General features: G+C 39.9%; 1 protein-coding gene across 6 annotated transcripts in view; it reads left to right on the top strand.

Moving 5' to 3' along the window:
* TULP3 (TUB like protein 3) overlaps positions 1–24634 on the top strand; it is a 65063-nt gene that overhangs the window by 33708 nt on the left and 6721 nt on the right. For 2 of the 6 annotated variants that reach the window (XM_058744031.1, XM_058744030.1), the window contains exons 2-7: positions 807–858; positions 10056–10215; positions 10878–11054; positions 21374–21445; positions 22985–23112; positions 23733–23930. In XM_058744031.1, coding sequence (XP_058600014.1) covers positions 807–858; positions 10056–10215; positions 10878–11054; positions 21374–21445; positions 22985–23112; positions 23733–23930 — 787 coding nt within the window. The remainder of the gene's footprint in view (positions 1–806; positions 859–10055; positions 10216–10877; positions 11055–21373; positions 21446–22984; positions 23113–23732; positions 23931–24634) is intronic. The other 4 variants (XM_058744036.1, XM_058744032.1, XM_058744035.1 and 1 more) reach the window with 4 other exon arrangements.

Genomic DNA, 24634 nt, shown 5'->3' with positions numbered 1-24634 from the left:
GTGAAGAACTTAAGCAGAGTTTGTGTACATTGACTTCTAGGCCTTGAATTCTCTATCTCTGGTGATAAATGTTTTTTTACCTCCTGGTACAGGAAGAGTACCTTTCACGTGGGAAATTGACTTCCTGCTTCTGGGGGACAGAAAGGAGGGTCAGAATGTGCTTGCATTGGCTGTTTCTCAAGTAAACTTTAATTCAGAATTATCAGTGTGCTACTTTGACGTATTTGGGGGCAGCCTGCCACAATCCCCATTTAGTTTAATTCTCTATTTCCTAGAACTAGCTCCAAAAAAGAAGAAAAATATATTGGATTTTTAGGTGGAATTTAGACTCTGGAAAGAGACCTGGATTAGAGTCTGTTTCTGCTGTTTAACCTTATGCATAGCCCTCTAAGTCTGTTTCTCCATGTTCAAAGTGTGAAGAATAATAGTGCCTAATTTGTAGGATTGTTTTGAGGAATAAATAAAATAATGCATGTCAGATACTTAGCACTGTGTCTGGGCTATAGTTAGTACCCAACATACGGTTTAAAAAAAAAAATTCCTGCATGCATGTGAGTCTATGTTCTACATCTTTTTTTTTTTTTTCTTTTTACCCTTTGGGTACTTCAGTCTCCTGAGGTTTTCCATAGAATAAGCGTGGCAAGTCCTCCTGAAGCCAGTGTCAGGTAACATCTAGAAACTTTCCCTAAGGCAGAATCATTCGGCTGAAAATAGCCCAGGGGAGTAGATACATGGAGAATACAAAATTGACATGTTTTTAACAGAATTTTCTCTTTACATGCTTTTTTTTTTTCCTTTTAAAATAGTGCCTTTGAAGATGAGACAATGAAGCTTCGACAGCTGAAACTAGATAATCAGGTGAGCAAATCAGGAGTCTCCCTCCTGTTATGAAATAAGTGAACAGCTATACTGACCATGATGATGATGCATCTGCTGGTGCAGAGTCTTGAACTCTGAAGTCTTGGCAGGGTCATGGAAAGAAGACAGGAAAGGGAAAGGTTCTGATGTTGTAACTAAGCAGTGCTGAACCAAGGCCCTGGGCTCTGGCAAGACCCAACTGCCTTCAGGAGCACAGCGATAAAACTGGCCTTGGATTTATAGTCACTGGAAATTCCTTGGCACCTTTCCTAAGAGTTAGAAGAATGTTAACATTGTATTTCTGTATAGTAATTTGGTCCTGCTGCCTTAAATATGTCTCTACATTGTACTTTCATTGAACTACAAGAATGAACTACAATTTCATGGAATTTTATTCAATTTCATCGAACTACAATGTTTTTCTCATTCTCAAATACAGACCTGAGCATGCTGCTGTGCCTGCTTAAAACCCCGATTGCTTACAGCACAGTTTTCTTCACAGCACTGGTCCCAGTGTTCAGTTACACATTCATTCTTTTCTTCAGTGATTTGATTTGTGTTTGTTTCCTCCACTAGGCTAAGCTCCATGAGAATAGGAGTCAAGTCTGTTTATGATGACCAGAAGTTCCCAGCATAGGGCTGGGCACATAATAATCCTTCGTTAAATATTTGAAGGAAGGAAGGAATAAATGGACACTTGTGTGTCGTTATATGCTATGATCATCATTGTTAGTCAGCTTAGAACCTATGCCCAACATATTTTGCTTTCATTTGAGCATGTTTTCTAATTTAGGACATTCTATAGCTCTAGTCTTCCCGTGTAGTGTCTAGACTTTAGGTGACTAAACATACCTCTAAAGTTTTGCCTTATTTATGTTAATGTTGGAATTAATAATGGGACTTCTAGTGTAATAAGTTGCTTTAAAGGTGGACTCATTAAAAACTGGGGAAGAGGTCTCTTTGGGGCATGTGGGGATGTGCAGGCCTACTCTCCATAGGGCAAGGCCCCTGTGGGTTGGAACGCCACACTGGCCCCAGGAACAGCACTGGTGCTTGTGCTCATGTGTGGCCACCCCTGAATGGCACCTTCTGAGTCTTTCATGGTGATGGCAGAAACTGTCATCACATTCCACTGACACTCAAGTCACCAAATGTTGGGGTCTAGTCTCCTCACGTGCAGCTGGAGGGGAAATGTTGCCCAGTGGTCTTCAGAGACCCCGTGTATGCAAGCCTGTGCCACCATAGGAGACATTTGGCTTCTAGGTGGCCGTGGTGGCCTCCATCATCAGCTGTGCCATCATCCTGCTCAGGCCCTAGCCCTACTCACATGCTGCATCGTGAAGTATGCAGAGAGGAGCAGCCACGATGCTTGGACAGGGTGGCCCGGCTGTGGCTCCACCCATCTAGTTCTGTCACCTTCAAGGTCTAAATAGCAACAGAGGCCTGTCTGGAGCCACCTGGCTAAGCACAGGACAACCACAGCTTCTCCACCCCTGGCAAGGGCCCCAGAGGGCTGGCTGGCAGGGACAAGTACCACTGGGCCTAGCGCTCTGGGCCCCAGCTGCCCTGGGCTCTCCCTGCACCCAGGTGAACACACGACAGAGCTTGCCTGTCCCTGGGCCATTGTGGGAGTGCTTGTGCAGCCTGGTGTTCAGAGCCCACCCTCCACGTGGGGAGGGCCAAGTGAACCCCAACAGCCTGGCACCTGTATCTTGGCATATGTCGGTGAAATCCACTTTGGGGCTTAGGGATCCCCAGGGCATGTGGGCTTGGAAGGCTGGGGACCCCAACATGAGTGACCTGTCCTGGGGGAGCCTGGCTGTAGTACTTTTTATAAGTAGGCTTCCTTGAAACCACTGCTGAGGTTAATATACCAGCTGTATCCTCCCTCCAACCTGCTTCCTTTAAAGAGACGCAGGGACATCTTAAGCAAGTCTAGTTTTGCACAGCCAAGCAGGAAAATAGCAAAAACACTTCTCAGCAATTACAGGTGGTTGTCTCAGCATTTTCCTCTGCGAGGCAGGCTGCCTCTAAACAGAGACCCATCTAGTGTTGTGCACACATCTGTAAAGTTGCCGGGTAAAGGGTGTGAAATAAACAATCCTTTTGAATACTGGGAAAACATAAACTAAAACTAGGAAGGAAACTAATCTAACTGGGATCATGGGGAAAATTCTGATTATATATATATATATATTTCTACTTATACTTACCTCCCCACCACACACAAAAGAGATTGAAATACTTGAGATGGGCCCTTTATTTTCGATATTCCATTGCGTAGCAAACTCTATTTAGGGAGATGTGCCCATAAAATTGTAGATCTTTGTTTGATTTATTTTTATAAGGCTAACTGGTACATACTGTGCTAGCATCTAAAATCTATGGTCATCTATGAAATAACATAGTAGATGTAAGTTTTTGAATTTTGCAGTTTTTGAATTTTGTATAGAGATATATTTTATTTTAAAAGTATGGATTCCAGGGGCGCCTGGGTGGCGCAGTCGGTTAAGCGTCCGACTTCAGCCAGGTCACGATCTCGCGGTCCGTGAGTTCGAGCCCCACGTCGGGCTCTGGGCTGATGGCTCAGAGCCTGGAGCCTGTTTCCGATTCTGTGTCTCCCTCTCTCTCTGCCCCTCCCCCGTTCATGCTCTGTCTCTCTCTGTCCCAAAAAATAAAAAAATAAAAATTAAAAAAAAATAAAAATAAAAAAAATAAAAGTATGGATTCCAGTAATACAGAAAAGATATTTCATGAACAGTCTCTCCCTCTCTATATGACTTAGTTTTTACCAGAGGCTGTCACTAACTTCTAATGTATCTTTCCAGAGGTGGTCAATGAATATCAAGACATAAAATTTTGTAGGAGTATTTTAAAATTCAAAAAATGTCCAGGCCTGATGTACAAATGGTGTTAAATAGTGTGCGAGAATACTGTAAGGGGCCTGAAATGCTGCCTTGGGCATAAGAAGGAGGTTGCTCATCAGGGGGCAAGGGAATTTCCACAAATGCAAACTGAGTGTTCAAATGGCCTGTAACAAAGGCAGCACTACAGAATGAATAAAACATAGGGCTGGGAATCAGAAGCCTTTGGTTCTAGTTTTTAGTCTGCCATTAATTAGCTATGTGATCTTAGAGAAGATTCTTTTTAATACTTTTTTAGTGTTTATTTTTGAGAGAGAGAGCATGAGCAGGGGAGGGGCAGAAAGAGGGAGACACAGAATCTGAAGCAGGCTCCAGGCTCTGAGCCGTCAGCACAGAGCCTGACACGGGGCTCAAACTCACAAACTGTGAGATCATGACCTGAGCTGAAGTTGGACCCTTAACCGACTGAGCCACCCAGGTGCTCCTGATTTTAGGTAAGATTCTTCAACTCTGGGGCCCACTATTTCATCTGTAGAGTGGGGTCAGACTGGATAACAGAATGTTAGATAGGATCTTAGAGTAAGTTAGAGCTGAGATGGAAGTATATTGAGGAAGGCTAGGTTGCTGCTTGGTCTGGGCCTCACAGGCTGGTAGGATCTTGATGGAAGGCTCATAGTCCGGGGCCTGCCAACCTACCTGAGGTGTACCATGCACTCCCATCCATGACAGTGGCTTACTGTGGCAGTGATTATCAGTGGAGGTGGGAGAGCCTAGGGAACCTTATTCTCCCCACGCCTGCCTGAAGTATACAGTAGATTAACCTCTTAGGAGTCCTGCTTTGGGAATGTTCCCATGGTTGAGTCATTGGTCATGAATTTTGTAGGATGAGAGATAGTTTGATAAGAGCAGCCAGAGGTCATAAGTCTCATGAGGATTGGTTCATACTAACCAATTTCATAAGTGATGAACCTAAGCCAGGGGATTAATTTATTAATTTCTAATGAACTATATACCAGAATCAGCTGGTCATCACATTCCTATCTGCAGGAGGTTTGCAATTATTAAAGTGGCCTGGTAAGTTTGGAATCAGAGCAAGTGGAGTCTGTAAAATGATATCTACAGTAAATATCATTGTGTGAAGGTATAATTAATTCATCTCTACTAAAGGGATACACCTGCCAACAGAATGAGATATGTGAGTATCTGGCCAGGCCACTCGCTGCCTTATATAGTACGAGAGACACAAGGTAACTCTTGCTCTAAGTTTTATCCTACCTTATTTCCACACTGACCATTTCCCTTCTCTTAACTCATTCTTTCATCATCCATGTTTCAGCAGTACTGAGCAGGTTTGCTTCTTTCATATCTGTCTTTTTTCCCTGATAGTATAATCTTAGTATTTAATGTTTGAAAATCCTAGATTCACAGATAATTTACACATGGCTGTTTTTGTCCTATATAGGTTTTTGAACAGCTTTATTGAGGTCTAATTCACACACGGTAAATATACACCCAGTTAAAGTGTACACATGAAGGTTGCCTGGGTGGCTCAGTTGATCATCTGGCTCTTGATCTTGGCTCAGGTCATGAGCTCACGGTTTGTGGGTTCAAGCCCCATGTCGAGCTCTGTGCTGGTGGTATGGAGCTGCTTGGGTTCTCTTTCTCTCCTGCTCTCTCTGCCCTATCCCCACTCACACACACCCTCTCTCTCTCAAAATAAATAAACTTTGAGAAAAAAGTGTACAAATGATTTTTAGACCTCATATAAAATGGAATCATATAATATGTAGTCATTTGTGTCTGGCCCCTTTACTTAGGAAAATGTTCATCCATGTTGTCACATGTATCACTGCTGCAGTCCTTTTTATTGTTGAATAACATTCCTAGTTGTGGATACTCCACATTTCATTTATCTATTCATCAGATGATGGACATTTGCATTATTTTCACTCTTGGGCTATTACAAATAATGCTGCTCTGAACCTGTGTCTAAGTTTCTGTACAGACATACTTTCATCTCTCTTGTCTGATATACCTCAGGTAATAGGAGTGAGAGAATTCCTGGGTCATATGGTAACTCTGTTTAACATGTTAAGGAACTGCCAGACTGTCTTCAAAAGTCACTGAACCATTTTACACATTCTCACCAGCAATGTCTGGGGCCTCCAGCATCTCCACATCCTTGTCAGCACTTATTATTTTCTGTCTTTGATTACAGCCATTTGAGTTGCATTTCCCTAATGACTAATGATGTTGAGCATTAAAATGTACTTAGTGGCTCTTTGTATGTCCTCTTTGGAGACATGGAGAAATGGAGAAAACCCATTTTTAAATTGGGTTATTGTCTTTTTGTTGTTAAATTATAAGTGTTCTTTATATAGTCTAGATCCAAGTTCTTTATCAGAAGTATCATTTGTGAATACTTTCTGCAATTTTTACTTTCTTAATGGTATTGGTTTCAGCATAAAGTTTTCATTTATTTTTTCTCCTGTGTCTTGCGCTTTTGGTGTCATATCTAAGAAACCATTGCTTACCCAAGATTACCAAGATTTGCTCCTATGTTTTCTTCTAAGAGTCTTACACTTCCTATGATTTGCTTTGAGATAATTTTTATATATGGTGTAAGATGAGAGTCCAACTTTATTCTTTTGCATGTGGATATCCAGTTGTCCCAGTACCATTTATTGAAAAGGTATTCTTTCTCATTGAGTGTATTTTGTTTTTATTTTTACTTGTTTCTCTAGGGTACTCACTTTTTTTTTCAGGGTATGTGAACTCCTTAGCTGGCTACAGATTGTAAAGATTTTTAGATTCTTCCAGGGATGTTACTCAGCCACGGATGCACATTAGGTGGAGAACATTTATGCCATCTGGTGGACAAGGGATTGAAGTACAACATAGTCCCTTTTGGTCAGGTTGCTCATCTGTTTGTTCCTATCATTATAACAGAGGTGGTCATTCGCACACTGAATTGGTATTTTAAGAAGTGTGATTTAGGGATTCCTGGGTGGCTCAGTTGGTTGAGCACCTGACTCTTGGTTTTGGCTCAGGTCATGATACCAGGGTCGTGGGATTTAGTTCTGCATTGGGCTCTGTGCTGAGCATGGAGCCTTCTTAGGATTCTTTCACTCTCCCCCTTAGCCCTACTCACTCACTCTCTCTCTCTCTCTTTAAAAAAAAAAAGAGAAAGAAGTGTGATTTAAAAATTTTAGTCTCGTCTTCTTTTGATCTCACTTTGCGTGCTAGGGAGATTAGTTATGTTTAGCCAAACTGTTAGATTGCAGGCAACCATTCTGATATTGCTGGTTGCCCCTTGTGGTCAGCCAGTCTGTTCCAGAAGTGTCATACTGTAACCAGCCCATCACTTCTAGGGAGTCTTTCTGGAAAATTGAGCATCAGTGAAGTCAGACTCTCACTAATTTGAGGCTTGCCTGAGCTTTATTATTTTATTGCATGAAGCCATTTGATGGAATCCCCCCTCCATCTAATCTCCTTTATTTCCTCATTTATTTTGGAATCACCATCCAATATTTTGCTCCCGGGGAGTGATAATAGGACATACCACTGCATTCTGGAAAAGATGGATTCTTTGAGTTATTCTTCAGTTTCCAAGGGAATTGGGAAATTTAAAGGTTTGGCTTATGTGACACTGAAGGTCCTGAAAGCAACGTATTTTAATTGCATATAGGGTATCAATCAGTCACCTGTGGCTCTCTTCCTGACTACCCATCCTTCTTTTAATATTGTAAAGAATCCTTTGTTTATGCAGCTTCATTTACAGCTTTTTAGGGAAGGTAAAACAAATGAAATATGAGTTGACATTGTTGCATTGAAGCTCAATTAACACCTACTATCTCCCTCCTCCAAACTGTGTGAGGATGATTAGAATGCTAAATCAGGAGACACTTTTCACCAAAATAGCAATTTGCCCGCCAATATTTTATGATTTTTTTCTCGTTTAAAAATTTGGACAATAGCAGGTTATATTCAGTGCTATAATGTAGTAGTGGTGGCTACTACAATCTACATTTGGTGTCTTTCCCTCAAGTTGCTGATCTAAATAAGTGTGACTTGTGTTGAAGTTGATAAAGGCTTCACCAGATACACTGGTAGGATCACTTTGGCCAGGAGTCTGGTCTGCCCTTTACAGGTCTAAAAACTGGGTTTTGTCAGTGAACCTAAATATAACCAGGTCCTTTGGCACAAACTCACACTGGTCAAACTCGCGACAGTCAGGTATGAAACCAGATACCAATTTATTAATATACAATGGGAACTCCAGCTCTTCCAGTGTACATTCATCTCTGCTGCTCATGCTTCCCTGCTCTGGGAACATGATACCTAAGAAATTAATTGAAAATTAGAATGCTGGTTGGTAAGAAGGGAATTTGAGGAAATGAAATTAGTAGTCCCAAGGGACATTTCACCAAGGCCGTGAAGAAGCCCTTATATGGTTTCCTGTCCACAAACAGACTAAGGTCTCCCAGGAAATTGGATACTCTTGTCTACCAGATTCAACGTTTCTCTGTCTTGGGACAGGTTGGATAACCTCTATCAAATTCTTGGTCTTTGGCTGCTCTTTTCTGGACCACCAGCAGAATACCCCTTTTCTGTAGAGCATTTTTTCTTTCCATATGTTAACAGAATGGATTGGCTGTGGCTTGCATCTTTGCTTCATCAATTGTTGCCAGTTATGAGACTATATGAGACTAGATAACTGTGGCCACATAGATGCGGCAGTTTCTCATGTCTATTATGTTTCATGTCCCATCTCTTCAGCCGGCTTACTTCCGATCCACTACGTAAGACTTCTCAGTTGCTAGAAGCAGCTCATTAGGGCCTCTTATGTATTTAGTGTTCCTTTTACATTAAGGTCCATCTATTCATATCAATTCATGAGTCTCAAAATAATCTGAGAAACTTCAGTTATTCCTTCCCAGCTTGCTCTAACCTTTATTCATTCTTGATGGAATAGTCCATTTTGGCACATTATCTTCGCTCCCTAGTCTTTTTTCTTATTCACGGGGTTGGGTAAAGAGTAGTTCTGTTTCTTCTGTGTCCTCTGAATTTATCTACAAGCTTTCATCAGCCCAGTTGAGGAAAAACATACATCCTTTTCTACTGATTGTCTCACCCCGTGGAGTAACTCTTCTTCTCGTGGCACTTTTTAAAAGCAGTATCAGTGAAAAAAAGTAAATAGACAGCTTTCTGCCTAAGAAACAATAAAGTAGGTTATAATATCTTTGCTTTAAAATCATGGTTTAGTTTTTTTAGCTTGGGGCTTAGCACTTTCCTATTCTGAGATATCCCAGATCCATAATAATTTCCAGGTATTATAATCTCTTATTTGTCAAAGCTTAAAAATAATATATGTGCTAGTATCTTTCTTTTCATCATGTTGGGTTTTTTTTCTCAGAGTCTCTCATACTTTTTTCCTGACTTTCCTTGCTACCATATTCTCTATCACTTTTGTCCATAAAATTGATTGCTTCTATTTAGAATGTCCTGACTGAAAGTTTTCTTCCCTCTCTTTATCCTTGGTTCTGATTTGTTTTATTTCTAATTATGTAAAAATGAGCAAGAAAGGAAAAGCCACTGCTCCGTAGTTGACTAAAATATGGAAATAATTTGAAGTTTAGAGGATATGAAGTGTTATGTTTTTTCAATTATAAAAGTTAGAAAATTTAGAAAATACAAAAACTAGAAAAAGGAAAAAAAATCCGTAATCTACCACCCAAAGAAATCACCATTACTATGTTTCTTTATCTTTTCTCCTATGCATGTTTATGTATTTTAAACTTGTGATCGTGCTTTGATAATAATATGATAATTACTATAAATATTTTATATTTATTTATTTTTGAGAAACAGAGTGAGACAAAGCATGAGCGGGGGAGGGGCAGAGAGAGAAGGAGACACAGAATCTGAAGTAGGCTCTGGGGTCTGAGCAAGTGGTCAGCACAGAGCCTGATGCGGGGCTCGAACCCACAAACTGTGAGATCATGACCTGAGCCGAAGTCAGATGCTCAACCAACTGTCACCCAGGTGCCCCATAATTACTATAAATATTTTAAATAGACTTGGATCACTGCCTCAGCTTGGCTAGAAATGCATTTGTATCATTTTAAATAGATCTTTAAAGGTGTTTGGTAAATATATAGTAAACAAAATGAGTTAATCATTGTCCTTCTCTGTGCCTCAGTGTTGCCATGTCTTAAGCAGGAGAAATTAATTCACAAGAGGTTTGTGAGGATTAGTGAAAAACTGTAAATGTTCGAAGCAGCTAGGTCCTGTCATAACTCTTCTGGCTATAATATCACAATTTTTTCCTAGAGAGCGCTGCTGGAGAAGAAGCAGAGAAAAAAGCGCCTTGAGCCACTCATGGTACAGCCAAATCCAGAAGCAAGGCTACGTCGATCAAAGCCAAGAGGTAGCGAGGAGCAAACTCCTTTGGTGGAACCTCATACCCCACAGAATGATGTCATCCTACATGGTGTGTGTTTAGGCAGCACCTCTTCCCACTAGGGTATAGTTTTCACAAACCTAGGAGAAGGCAGGAGGATTTTCAGATGGACCAGAGGGACAATTATTAGCATCGTTACTAGGTACCTTCATAAATCTTTTAATTACATTCTGGATCTTTGAGTTAAAATAAAAGCCATAGATTAATCAGTGGAAGATACATTGAAGTTCGTGTCCACCCTAGAACTGTTCCTTTCATTGCCAAATGAATTAGTCCAGAATGGCCTATTTGAGGAAGGGATTGTCTTGATTGTTGCATCATGACAGAGTTAACCATGAAGCCAGGAGTAGTAGAGACCATCCATTCTTCCGATAGATAGGACTCAACGGACCATGTGAGATGGTGAGCTATTGACTTGGACAGGATCTGAACTTTGGAGGACCTATTTTGTTTTCATGGTCTCATTCTTTAGTTTCTAGAGCATACAACCAAGTACATTTTATTTAGTGACAGTCACAATGTTAATAACTTGAACACCAGTCCTGAGTTACTTTATTAACAAATATCTGTGTGAATGTTAAGGAAGGAGAAGCGAAATGGTTTGGTGGTTCTTAATTCGATCACATACACCAAAACCACCAGCTGAATAATGGATAATATTTTCCTCTTTTTTCCTTTCTTTTGGACCATAGGCATTGATGGTCCAGCTGCCTTTTTGAAGCCAGATGCTCAAGATTTGGAAACCAAACTTCATGTTCTTTCAGTAGGCTCTTCTGCTACAGAAGAGGATACCGAAGGAAGTGTTGATGGGGAAAGCACTGTGGATACTGCGCCCAAGCCAGATCTCCAGGAGATTCTCCAAAAACATGGTGAGGATTGGTAATGATTGTAAGGCAGTCAATCACCTTAGCCACGTATAACTTTTCCTTTCCTTTTTTTCATTGTTGGTTAACAATCTACATGATTCAAAACTGCTTGGGGGGTGAATGGTTGGCTCAGTTGGTTAAGTGTCTGACTCTTGATTTCAGCTCAGGTCATGATCCCAGGGCCATGGAATCAAGCCCCACGTTGGGCTCTGTGCTGATGGTCATCAGCCTGCTTGGGATCCTCTCTGCCCCTCCCCTGCTTATGCTCGTTCGCTCTCTCTCTCAAAATAAATAAATAAACATTTTTTTAAAAAACAAAAAACAAAATTGCTTGGAATGTGGCTTCTGGCTTTACAGAGGTAATATCTGAGAACTGACCATTGTCAACCATTGTATTTATCCTGTTGCTTGAGAAAAATAAAATAATTAAATATATATTAGAAGCATTAGCTACTATATGTGACTATTTCTTTTTGATATTTTATTTTTAAGATTTTATTTATTTTTAGAGTGGCAACAAAAATTTATTTAAAAAAATTTTTTTTCATATATAATTTATTGTCAAATTGGTTTCCATGCAACACCCAGTGTTGGTTTCCATACAATACCCAACAGGTGCCCTCCTCAATGCCCATCACCCACTTTCCCCTCTCCCCCACCCCTCATTAAGCCTCAGTTTGTTCTCAGTATTTAAGAGTCTCTTATGGATTGCCTCCTTCCCTCTCTGTAACTATTTTTTCTCCCCTCCCCCCTCCCCCATGGTCTTCTGTTAAGTTTCTCAGGATCCACATAAGAGTGAAAACATATGTTAAATCTTTCTCTGCCTGACTTATTTCACTTAGCATAATACTCTCCAGTTCCATCCACATTTCTACAAATGGCCAGATTTCATTCTTTCTCATTGCCAAGTAGTATTCCATTGTATATATAAACCACATCTTCTTTATCCATTCATCAGTTGATGGACATTTAGGCTCTTTCCATAATTTGGCTATTGTTGAAAGTGCTGCTATAAACATTGGGGTACAAGTGCCCCTATGCATCAGCACTCTTGTATCCCTTGGGTAAATTCCTAGCAGTGCTATTGCCGAGTCATAGGGTAGATCTATTTTTAATTTTTTGAGGAACCTCCACATTGTTTTCCAGAGTGGCTGCACCAGTTTCTATTCCCACCAACAGTACAAGAGGGTTCCCATTTCTCCACATCCTCTTCAGCATCTATAGTCTCCTGATTTGTTCATTTTAACCACTCTGACGGGTGTGAGGTGGTATCTCATTATGGTTTTGATTTGTATTTCCCTGATGAGTAGTGACGTTGAGCATCTTTTCATGAGCCCGTTGGCCATCTGGATGTCTTCTTTAGAAAAGTGTCTATTCATGTCTTCTACCCATTTCTTCACTGGATTGTTTTTTGGGTGTGGAGTTTGGTGAGTTCTTTATAGATTTTGGATAATAACCCTTTATCTGTTATGTCATTTGCAAATATCTTTTCCCATTCCATCAGTTGCCTTTTATTTTTGTTGATTGTTTCCTTTGCAGTGCAGAAGCTTTTTGTCTTGATGAGATCCCAATAGTTCATTTTTGCTTTTAATTCCCTTGCCTTTGGAGATGTGTCAAGTAAGAAATTGATGTGGCTGAGGTCACAGAGGTTTTTTCCTGCTTTCTCCTTTAGGGTTTTGATGGTTTCCTGTCTCACATTCAGGTCCTTCATCCATTTTGAGTTTATTTTTGTGTATGGTGTAAGAAAATGGTCTAGTTTCACTCTTCTGCATGTTGCTGTCAAGTTCTCCCAGCACCATTTGTTAAAGAGGCTGTCTTTTTTCCATTGGATATTCTTTCCTGCTTTGTCAAAGATTAGTTGGCCATACGTTTGTGGGTCCAATTCTGGAGATTCTATTCTATTCCATTGGTCTATGTGTCTGTCTTTGTGTCAAAACCATACTGTCTTGATGATTACAGCTTTGTAGTAGAGGCTAAAGTCTGGGATTGTGATGCCTCCTGCTTTCGTTTTCTTTTTCAATATTACTTTGGCTATTCAGGGTCTTTTGTGGTTCCATACAAATTTTAGGATTGCTTGTTCTAGCTTCGAGAAGAATGCCAGTGCAATTTTGATTGGGATTGCATTGAATGTGTAGATTGCTTTGGGTAGTATTGACATTTTAACAATATTTATTCTTCCAATCCATGAGTATGGAATATTTTTACATTTCTTTGTATCTTTTTCAGTTTCCTTCATAAGCTTTCTATAGTTTTCAGCATACAGATCTTTTACATCTTTGGTTAGGTTTATTCCTAGATATTTTATGATTTCTGGTGCAATTGTGAATGGGATCAGTTTCTTTATTTGTCTTTCTGTTGCTTCATTATCAGTGTATAAAAATGCAACTGATTTCTGTACATTAATTTTGTATCCTACGACTTTGCTGAATTCATGTATCAGTTCTAGCAGACTTTTGGTGGAGTCTGTGCATGCATAGTATCATGTCATCTGCAAAAAGTGAAAGCTTGACTTCATCTTTGTCAATTTTGATGCCTTTGATTTCATTTTGTTGTCTGATTGCTGATACTAGAACTTCCAACACTATGTTAAACAACAGCGGTGAGAGTGGACATCCCTGTCGTGTTCCTGATCTCAGGGGGAAAGCTCTCAGTTTTTCCCCATTGAGGATGATATTAGCTGTGGGCTTTTCATAAATGGCTTTTATGATGTTTAAGTATGTTCCTTCTATCCCGACTTTCTTGAGGGTCTTTATTAAGAAAGGATGCTGTATTTTGTTAAATGCTTTTTTCTGTATCAATTGACAGGATCATATGGTTCTTATCTTTTGTTTTATTCATGTGATGTATCACATCGATTGATTTGCAAATGTTGAACCAGCCGTGCAGCCCAGGAATGAATCCCATTTGATCACGGTGAATAATTCTTATATGTGTTGAATTCGATTTGTAGTATCTTGTTGAGAATTTTTGCATTCATATTCATCAGGGAGATTGGCCTGTAGTTCTCTTTTTTTGCTGGGTCTCTGGTTTGGGAATCAAAGTAATGCTGGCTTCATAGAATGAGTCTGGAAGTTTTCATTCCCTTTCTATTTTTTGGAACAGCTTGAGAAGGATAGGTATTACCTCTGCTTTAAATGTCTGGTAGAATTCCCCAGGGAAGCCATCTGGTCCTGGACTCTTATTTGTTGGGAGATTTTTGATAACTGATTCAATTTCTTCACTAGTTATGGGTCTGTTCAAATTTTCTATTTATTCCTGTTTGAGTTTTAGAAGTGTGGAATTTTTTTTCGTTTATTTTTGAGAGACAGAGTGTGAATGGGGGAGGGGCAGAGAGAGAAGGAGACACAGAATCTGTTTTTTAATTTTTTTTTTCAACGTTTTTTATTTATTTTTGGGACAGAGAGAGACAGAGCATGAACAGGGGAGGGGCAGAGAGAGAGGGAGACACAGAATCGGAAACAGGCTCCAGGCTCCGAGCCATCAGCCCAGATCCTGACGCGGGGCTCAAACTCACGGACCGCGAGATCGTGACCTGGCTGAAGTCGGACGCTTAACCGACTGCGCCACCCAGGCGCCCCAGGAGACACAGAATCTGAAGCAGGCTTTAGGCTCTGAGCTGTCAGCACAGAGCCCTACACAGGGCTTGAACTTACAAACTGTAGGATCATGACCTGAGCTGAAGTTGGACACTTAACCAGCTGAGCCACCCAGGTGCCCCTTTAAAATTTTTTTTTAATATTTATTTTTGAAAGAGAGAGACAGAATATGAGTGGGAGAGGGGCGGAGAGAGAGAGAGACACACACACACACACACACACACACAGAATCTGAAGTGAGAGAGAGAGAGAGAGAGACACACACACACAGAATCTGAAGCAGGATCAAGGCTCTGAGCTGTCAACACAGAGCCGGATGCAGGACTTGAGTCCACGAACTGCAAGATCATGACCTGAGCTGAAGCTGGACACTTAGCCAGCTGAGCCACCCAGGTTCCCTTTAAGATATTATTTTTAAGTAATCTCTACACCCAGTGTTGGGCTCGAACTCACAACCCCGAGATCAAGAATTGCATGCTCTACTGACTGAGCCAGCCAGGCAACATGACATTTTATTTTTAGTTCCCACTCCCTTCTTTTGACAAAGTTGCCACTCAGCACCCCTACTTGGCCTCCATTTCAGTTTATATTGATCTAGTGATAAGGGGAAAAACAAGTAACAGCTGAGCAGAAATACAAATTGTATCAAAATATCCTTAAGCTAATACTTTACTAGAGCTAATACTTTTACTAGAGCCTACTTTCTGCTAGTTGGAGTTATCATTTCCATGGATATTCCTATACATTTTGGAGATCTCTTGTAGTTTATTTTCCTTCTTAGAAAAATAATTTTATAGTGGAAGGAATTAAGTGTCCTTTTTTCTGCTAAGAAGACTGAAATTGGTATGAAGACATGTTTATCAGGTCCCTGCTTTGTAATAGATGGACATCGTAGGTCCTGGGATGTGTGAAGCAGGAGATTCTACCACACAGTAGTAGAACAGATGTACACGCAAACAAATTCACATACTCATCTAAGAAACATGTATTGAGTATATACTATATATTAGGCATTGTTCTAGACACTTGGGCTACAATAGTAAACAAAGTTCCTGTCCTCCTGAAGTGTGTATTCTAATTGAGGCATCATGTACATAAATAGCCAACGGAGCATTGAGAGGGGTACCTAACCCAGAGCTGAAGGTTTGGAAAGCTTCCCAGAGAAAATGATGTCCAAGCTAGAGCATGATGCAGGAAGAGGCACTGGCCAGTTCAGAATGGCTAGAGCAGAGTATGAGGGGATAAGATGTGGGCAGAGGGATTAGAGAGGTGAGCCTGGAGGAGGGGTAAGTGGGCTCTGATCATATAGACCAGACTTATGTTCATATAAGCTGAGTTCTTTCTATAAAAATGGAATTTGCAAACATAGTACTAACGGAAGACATCCATATTGATGGTGAGATCTGAAGAGTTTTACGCCTTTTTGCTACAAAAGAGAAAAAGGGTTAACATTTTAGAAAACAAAAGAAAAAATCCCCTTCACAAACTGAAGAATTTTTTAAATAGCCTTATTGAGATATACTTAACATGCCATACTATTGACCCATTTAAAGTGAACAGTGGGTATGGAGGGGGAAGATGGCAGTGGATTTGGAGTACCCTAGGCTCACTTCGCCCTTTGAACACAACTAGATAACTATGAAATCATCCTGAATACTCCAGAAATGGACCTGAAGACTGGCAGAACATACTTCACAACTAAAGGTAGAGAAGAGGCCATATTGAAGAAGTTAGGAAGTATGGAGATAAAGTTTGGGAAGAAATGAATCATGGCTGCTACAGTGGGGAGGGAGCTGCAGTTGCAGAAAAGGGTGAGAGACAGACTAACACAGAGGGAAGCACATGGAGAAAATAAATCCCCATAGTGATTGATTTAGAAAGTGAGAGGGGCTGAATTGCGTGTTTTTGCAACCAGTGGGGCTTAAAGCCTAGAGTTCTAAATGTCAGCGGGCTTGGCTCAGGGAGAGCCCAGAGAGCACTGCACTGCTCTTGGAGAGAAGGCAGGCAAACAACCTGTGGACATAGAGTATGGAAGCAGTGATCTGAAGAGAGCCTAGGACACACAGTGGGGAGGTTAGTTGCTCATCTTGGAGCATGCCCCAGAGAGACAGCATTCACAGAGAGACCCCCTCCAGGAACAAAGGAACTGGCAGGCACCAATTCTCTCCCCCATCCCTCAGCAAAAGCACACAGCCACCTGTAGGAACCAGTGCAGCGCTGACACTCACTACCTAACTTGCTTACACTAAGCCCCACCTGCCCCCATGCTTGGGTGGAATTGCCTTTCCCAGTCATGCATGCCTCAGTCCTGGCATGACAAGTCTCCTCCCCCAGAAGACCAGCCCAAACCCTGCCCACACCATATCTCCCTGACCAGAAGTTTGGTGAGGCTTCGATTCCAGTAGTGGTGGCAACAGGACTCATTTCACAAGCAGACCAGAGCATATCTAGTTAAGACGCATCTTGTTCAGGCCAGGGACCAAACACTGCCCACAACAGGAGCCTCTTCAGAGGACTGGCCAGAGGATAAAATGGCTAAGACACAACAGTGAGGCACATGTAGGACACATTTGAGACACTCCTAGAGGCACCAGGCCCTGGAGAAGAGGGGGCGGTACACTGCAGGGCACTAGAGGATCTCTTCTTCATAAAGCCATTACCCTCAAGAACAGGAGACATCGATGACTTTCCTAACACAGAGAAACAGGCACAGAGATTTAGACAAAATGAGAAGACAGGAATTTGTCCCAAATGAAAGAACAGAACAAGGCCAAGCAAGAGATCTAAGTGAAATAGGGGTAAGTAACATGCCTGATGGAGAATTTAAAGCAATGATCATAAGAATATTCACTGGACTTGAGAAAAGAGTGGAGGACATCAGTGAGACCATTAACACAGAGATAAGGAATAGCATAGCAGATATAAAGGGCTCAATAAATGAAATGAGAAACATGCTTGTTGGAATGAAAAGCAGGCTAGAAGAAGCAAAGGGACAAATTAATGACCTAGAAGACAGAATAAACAAAAGAGAGAAAAAAGAATTATGCAGAATGAGAATAGACTTGGGAACTCAGTGACTCCATCAAACATAATAACATTTGTATTATAGGAGTCCCAGAAGAAGAAGAAAGAGGGAAAGGGGCAGAGAATTTATCTGAAGAAATAATGGCTGAAAACTTCCCTAATCTGGGGAAGGAAACAAATATCTAGACCCAGGAAGCACAAAGATCCCCCAACAAAAAGCAGATCCACACCAAGATATGTTGTAATTAAAATGGCAAATATATTGGGGCACCTGGGTGGCTTGGTTGGTTAAGCGTCCAACTTCAGCTCAGGTCATGATCTCATGGTCCGTGAGTTCAAGCCCCGCGTCGGGCTCTGTGCTGACAGCTCAGAGCCTGGAGCCTGTGTCAGATTCTGTGTCTCCCTCTCTCTCTGCTCCTCCCCTGTTCATGCTCTGTCTCTCTATGTCTCAAAAATAAATAAACGTTAAAAAAATTTTTTTAATTAAAAAAATGGCAAATATAGTGATAACAAAAATATATTAAAAGCCACAAGACAAAAACAGTTGCATACAAGGAAACCCCATAAGGATATTCAGTGAATTTTTCAGCAGAAACTTTCCAAGCCAGAAAAGAGTGGCATGAATGGGAAAAACCTACAGCCAAGAATACTCTATCCAGCAAGGCTATCATTCAGAATAGAAGGAGAGATAGAGTTTCCCAGAAAAACAAAAACTAAAGTAGCTCTTGACCACTAAACCAGCCATGCAAGAAATATTAAAGAGGACTCCTTGAATGGAAAGGAAAGACCAAAAATGACAATATTAAGGTAGGAAACATTTAAAAGCAGTAAAAATGAATTTTTCTGTAAAAAATCAGTCAAGGAACTCACAAAATAAAATGATGTAAAATATAACATCATATACCTAGAGTGGGGAAGAGAGAAGTAAGGAATGGGTTCAAACTTAAATGATCATCAACTTAATATAGACTATTAGGCTGCTACATGCAGAAGAGGTTATATGCAAACCTAATGCTAACCACAAATCAAAAACCACTAATAAATATGCAAAGAATAAAGAGAAAGAAATCCAAATATATTATTAAAAACCCCAGCACCATGGAAGAAAGACAAGAAAGGATCAGAGAAAATCTTCAGAAACAACCACACAGCAAGTAATAAAATGGCAATGAAGACAAATCTGTCAATAATTACTTCGAATATAAATAGTAAACACTCCAATCAAAAGACAGGGTGACAGAATAGATTAAAAAAAAAAAAAAAGGCCTATCCATATGCTGTTTAAAGAGACTCGTTTTATACCTAAAGATACCTGCAGATTGAAAGTGAGGGAATGGAGAAACATTTATCATGCAAATGGATGTCAAAAGAAAGCCAGAGTAGCAATACTTATTTAGACAAAATAAAGGCTATAGGGCCTGGGTGGCTCAGTTGGTTAAGCATCTGAATCTTGATTTCAGCCCAGGTCATGACCTCACTTTTCATGAGATCGAGTGCTGCATCAAGCTTTGTGCTAACAGTGCAGAGCCTGCTTGGGATTCATTCTCCCTCTCTCACTCTCCCTCTCTCTGTCTCTGTCCCTCCCCCACTCATATGTGCTCTCTCAAATAAATACATTTTTAAAAAATCCTTTAAAAAAAAGACTGTAACAAGACAAAAGAAGGACACTATGTAATCATAAAGGTGACAGTACAACAAGAAAATAATAACAATTGTAGGGGTGCCTGGGTGGCTCAGTCAGTTGAGTGTCCAACTCTTGATTTCAGCTTAGGTCATGATCCTAGGGTCGTGTGATTGAGCCCTATGTTGGGCTCCATGCTGAGCATAGAGCATGCTTAAGATTCTGTCTCCCTCTCCCCCTGACCCCTGCTTGTGCTCCCTCTCTGTAAAATTAAAAAAAAAAAAAAAAAGGATATAACAATTGTAAATATGCACCCAACATTGGAGTACCCAAATATATAAAACAGTTAACAACAAACATAGAGGAACTAATCAATAGTAATACAATACTAGTAGGGGACTTTAACACCCCACTTATATCAATAGACAGATCATCCAAACAAAATCAATAAGGAAACAATGACTTTGAATGACACAATGTACCAGATGGGTTTCACAGATGTATTCAAAACATTCCATCCTAAAACAGCAGAATACACATTCTTTTCAAGTGTACATAGAATATTCTCCAGAATAGATCACATATTAGGCCACAAAACAAACCCCAACAAATTCAAAAAGATTGAAGTCATACCGTGCATTTCTTTTTTTTAGAGAGGGAGAGGTTCAAAACCTTTGGGATGCAGCAAAAACCATTCCAAGAGAGAAGTATATAGCAATACAAGACTACCTCAAGAAGCAAGAAAAGTATCAAATAACCTAACCTTATACCTAAAGGAGCTAGAAAAAGAACAACAAACAAAGCCTAATAACCATCACAAGGAAAGAAATAATAAAGATTAGAGCAGAAATAAATGATACAGAAACTAAAAAAAATAATAGAACAGATCAATGAAACCAGGAGCTGGTTCTTTGAAAAAAGTCAATAAAATTGATAAACCTCTAGCCAGACTTATCAAGAAAAAAAAGACAAAGAATTCAAATAAATGAGAGGAGAAATAGCAACCAACCCCACAGAAATACAATTAGAATATTATGAAAAACTATATGCCAACTAATTGGACAGAAAAGTGGGTACATTCCTAGAAACATATAACCTACCAAAACTGAAACAGGAAGAAATAGAAAATTTGAACAGATTGGTTACCAGAAAATAAATAGAATCAGTAATTTAAAAAAACTCCCCAACAAACAAAAGTCCAGGACCAGATGGTTTCAGAAGCGAATTCTACCAAACATTTAAAGAAGAGTTAATGCCTATTCTTCTCGAACTATTCCAAAAAATAGAAGAGGAAGGAAGACTTACAAATTCATTCTATGAGGCCAGCATTACCCTGGTTCCAAAACCAGATAAAGATATCACGAAAAAAGAAAACTACAGGCCAGTATCTCCAATGAACATGTGTGCAAAGATCTCAACAAAATACTAGCAAACCAAATCCAACAACACCTTAAAAAATTATCCACCACAATCAAGTGGAATTTATTCCTAGGTTGCAAGGGTGGCTCAATATTTGCAAATCAATCCACATCACATCAATAAGAGAAACAATAAGAACCATATGATCATTTCAATAGATGCAGAAAACTCTCAACATGATAAAAACTCTCAACAAAGTAGGTTTAGAGGGAACATACCTAAACATAATAAAGGCCATATATGAAAAACCTATAGCTAACATCATCTTTAATGGGGAAAAACTGAGAGCTTTTCCCCTAAGGTCAGGAACAAGACAAGGATATCCACTCTCACCACTTTTATTCAACATGCCACTGAAAGTCATAATGCGAACTGAATAGATCATAGTTGTCTGTCCTCTGAGATGGTTGAATGTAAGCAGAAATGGTTTGAGAAAAAAGCCACACTGCCTATTTTTAAGTCTACTTGTAAATTCATAATTTGAATATGAGGGATAACTTTATCCTAAAGAGAAAAGGGAATTTAGTTTCAGTCTTGGCTCTGCGTCTTTCTCTTGGGCAAATGATTCTTCCTCAGCCTGATATTATCACATATAAATTTGAGTACTATACTTCTCTTACAACACACATCACACTTTATTTTATGTCTGTGTTCCTCCCTAGATATGATCCATAAACAAACAAGAAACAAAACAAGAAAGACTACCAGTATCTCCTCTTTGAACTCATATAAATGTGAGGATAAAATGAGAAAATAGTTTTTAATCAAATAATTTTTAATTTTTCATAAAAGATGCTTCATAAAAAAATAAAAATAAATGGGATACTACGTGGCAAAGAGAAAGAATGAAATATGGCCTTTTGTAGCAACGTGGATGGAACTGAAGAGTGTTATGCTAAGTGAAATAAGTCATACAGAGAAAGACAGATACCATGTGTTTTCACTCTTATGTGGATCCTGAGAAACTTACCTGAAGACCATGGGGGAGAGGAAGAAAAAAAAAAAGTTAGAGAGGGAGGGAGCCAAAACATAAGACACTCTTAAAAACAGAGAAAAACTGAGGGTTGATGGGGGGGTGGGAGGGATGGGGGGGTGGGTGAGGGGTATTGAGGAGGGCACCTGTTGGGATGAGCACTGACTGTTGTATGGAAACCAATTTGACAATAAATTTCATCTTAACAAAAAATTAAATTAAATTAAAAAATTAAAATTAAAAAAAGATGCTTCATAAATCTAAGGCATTTCAAACATTCCCAACTCAAATTAGTTAACTAGACTTAGAGATGAACAAAATTCTGGAAAACAAAAAAGTAACTGGTGTAGTAGAGAACAATAGATTATTTATTTATATATTTTTTATTTATATTTTAATTTTTTAAGTTTATTTATTTTTGAGAGAGAGACAGAGGGCAAGCAGGAGAGGGGCAGGGAGAGAGGGAGACACAGAACCTGAAGCAGGCTCCAGGCTCTGAGCTGTCAGCACAGAGCCCAACGCAGGGCTTGAACTTACAAACTGCGAGATCATGACCTGAGCTGAAGTCGGACGCTTAACCAACTGAGCCACACAGGTGCCCCTAGATCATTGAATTTTTAAAACTGTGGTAAAATACACATAACATAAAATTTATTATTTTACCCATTTTTAAGTGTACAGGTCAGTGACATTAAGTACAGTCACATTGTTGTGCAACTATCACCACCATCCATCTCCAGAACTTTTTCATCTTCCCATAAAACTCTATATCATTAAATAATAACTCCCCATTCTTCTATGCCCTGCATCCCAGGTAACCACTATTCTACTTTCTGTCTCTATGAGTTTGACTACTCTAGATTTCTCATATAAGTGGAATCATAAAATATTTGTCCTTTTTTTTTTTTATTTGTCCTTTTGTGACTGGCATATTTCACTTAGCAGTGAGCATCTTTTCATGGGCTTATTGGCCACTTACATATCTTCTTTGAAGAAATGTCTATTCATGTTCTTTACTTATTTCTGAATTGGGTTGTTTATTTTGCTATTGTTGTAGGAGTGCTTTATGTATTCTGGATATTAATTCTGTATCAGATACATGACAACAGTGGAAACGGAAAACAAGGGATAGATCTGAGTGAGAATATGAAGAAAGAGCTGTCAAAATTTGGATAAAATAGCTACATTTTAAGTCAGAATAGCTGGGATGTTTTAAGCAAGAAAATTAAAATTATTTTGGTTTGAAGATTTAGTTTTTAAACCAGTGTTGGCAGTTTTGACAGTTCTTCCTTTCTTCCAGGTATCTCAGGTAGTTTGAACTTTGATGAAGAGGAGACTGATGGGGAAGAAGAAGGAAAGAAATTATGTCATTCGCCATATTCAGATGCAGAGAGACCCAGTTCTGCATCCAGCCAGAAATCAACCACAGTACGTAGTTCTGAAACTTGTTCTTTTGGAACTTATTTAACTATTTCCCAAATGCATCTCTAATATTTAAACAGGATTACTGAATGAGGGTTCCTTCAAAAGATTTTTAAAAATGTTTTATTTTTGAGAGAGAGAAAGAGAGAGTGCATGCACATGCGCGTGTAGGAAAAGGGCAGAGAAGGGGAGGGGCAGAGAAGGGGAGGGACAGAGGACTCAAAGTGGGCTCTGTGCTAAGAGTGGAGAGCCTGATGTGGGGCTTGAACTTATGAACCATGAGATCATGACCTGAGCCTGTCAGATGTTTAACCAACTGAGCCACCCAGGTGCCCCTCTTTCAAAAGATTTAAGCTCAAATTTAGTCTTAAAGTTCATGACCCCCCCCCCTAAATTTCTTGTGTCTCAAGCCAGCTATTGTGAAGTTATATCCCACTTTTGTACTTGGCTCCTTCATTATTCCCAATATTCATATGCCTATTTCACTTCTCAGAGTTTCCCTTTATTTTGTCAGAAGACTAGAGACATAGGGATAAGTCACTAAATTATTTTGTATGTTGTTTCTTGATAAGAATAACAAGTTTTCTGATCCAACCTCTATCGCTCACATGTGGCTGTTCTTTCAGGATACAGGAGCTTATGGTACTGCAGCCCAACAAAGTGATAACCAGCTGGGAGAAGTGGAGAATTTGGAGGACTTTGCATATAGTCCTGCCCCTCGGGGTATTACAGTAAAGTGTCGGATAACCAGGGATAAAAAAGGAATGGATCGGGGTCTCTTCCCCACTTACTATATGCACTTGGAAAAAGATGAAAATCGGAAGGTATGAGAAATGATTCTTTAAAAAATTTTTTTTGTTTTGTTTAGGGATGCCTGGGTGGCTTAGTTGGTTAAGTGAATGACTTTGGCTGAGGTCCTGATCTCAGAGTCCCGCATTAGACTTGGTGCTGTCAGCCTGTCAGCATGGAGCCCACTTTGGATCCTCTGTCCCCCTCTCTTTCTGCCCCTCCCCCACTCACGCTGTCTCAAAAAATAAATAAAACACTAAAAACATTTTTTTAAAATATTTTTCTTTTATTTATTTGGGAGAGTGAGTGTGGGAGAGAGGGACGGGGGTGGGGGGAGAGTGAAAGAGAGAGAGAGAGAGAGAGAGAGAGAGAGAGAGAGAGAGAGAGAGAATCCCAAGCAGACTCCACACTCAGCACAGAGCCTGACATGGGCTCAATCCCACAACTCCAGGATCATGACCTGAGCCAAAACCAAGAGCTGGACGCTCAATCTACTTAGCCACCTGGGCACCCTGAGAATTGATTCTTTGTTTTTTAAATATGAAATTTATTGTCAAATTGGTTTCCATACAACACCCAGTGCTCATCCCAACAGGTGCCCTCCTCAATGCCCATCACTCACTTTCTCCTCCCTCCCACCCTCCATCAACCCTGTTTATTCTCAGTTTTTAAGAGTCTCTTATGGTTTGCCTCCCTCCCTCTCTAATTTTTTTTTTCCTTCTTCTCCCCCATGGTCTTC

Source organism: Neofelis nebulosa, chromosome 8 (assembly GCF_028018385.1).
Source record: "Neofelis nebulosa isolate mNeoNeb1 chromosome 8, mNeoNeb1.pri, whole genome shotgun sequence".
Classification (NCBI taxonomy): Eukaryota; Metazoa; Chordata; class Mammalia; order Carnivora; family Felidae; genus Neofelis; species Neofelis nebulosa.
This window is presented reverse-complemented; position numbering and strand designations above follow the sequence as displayed.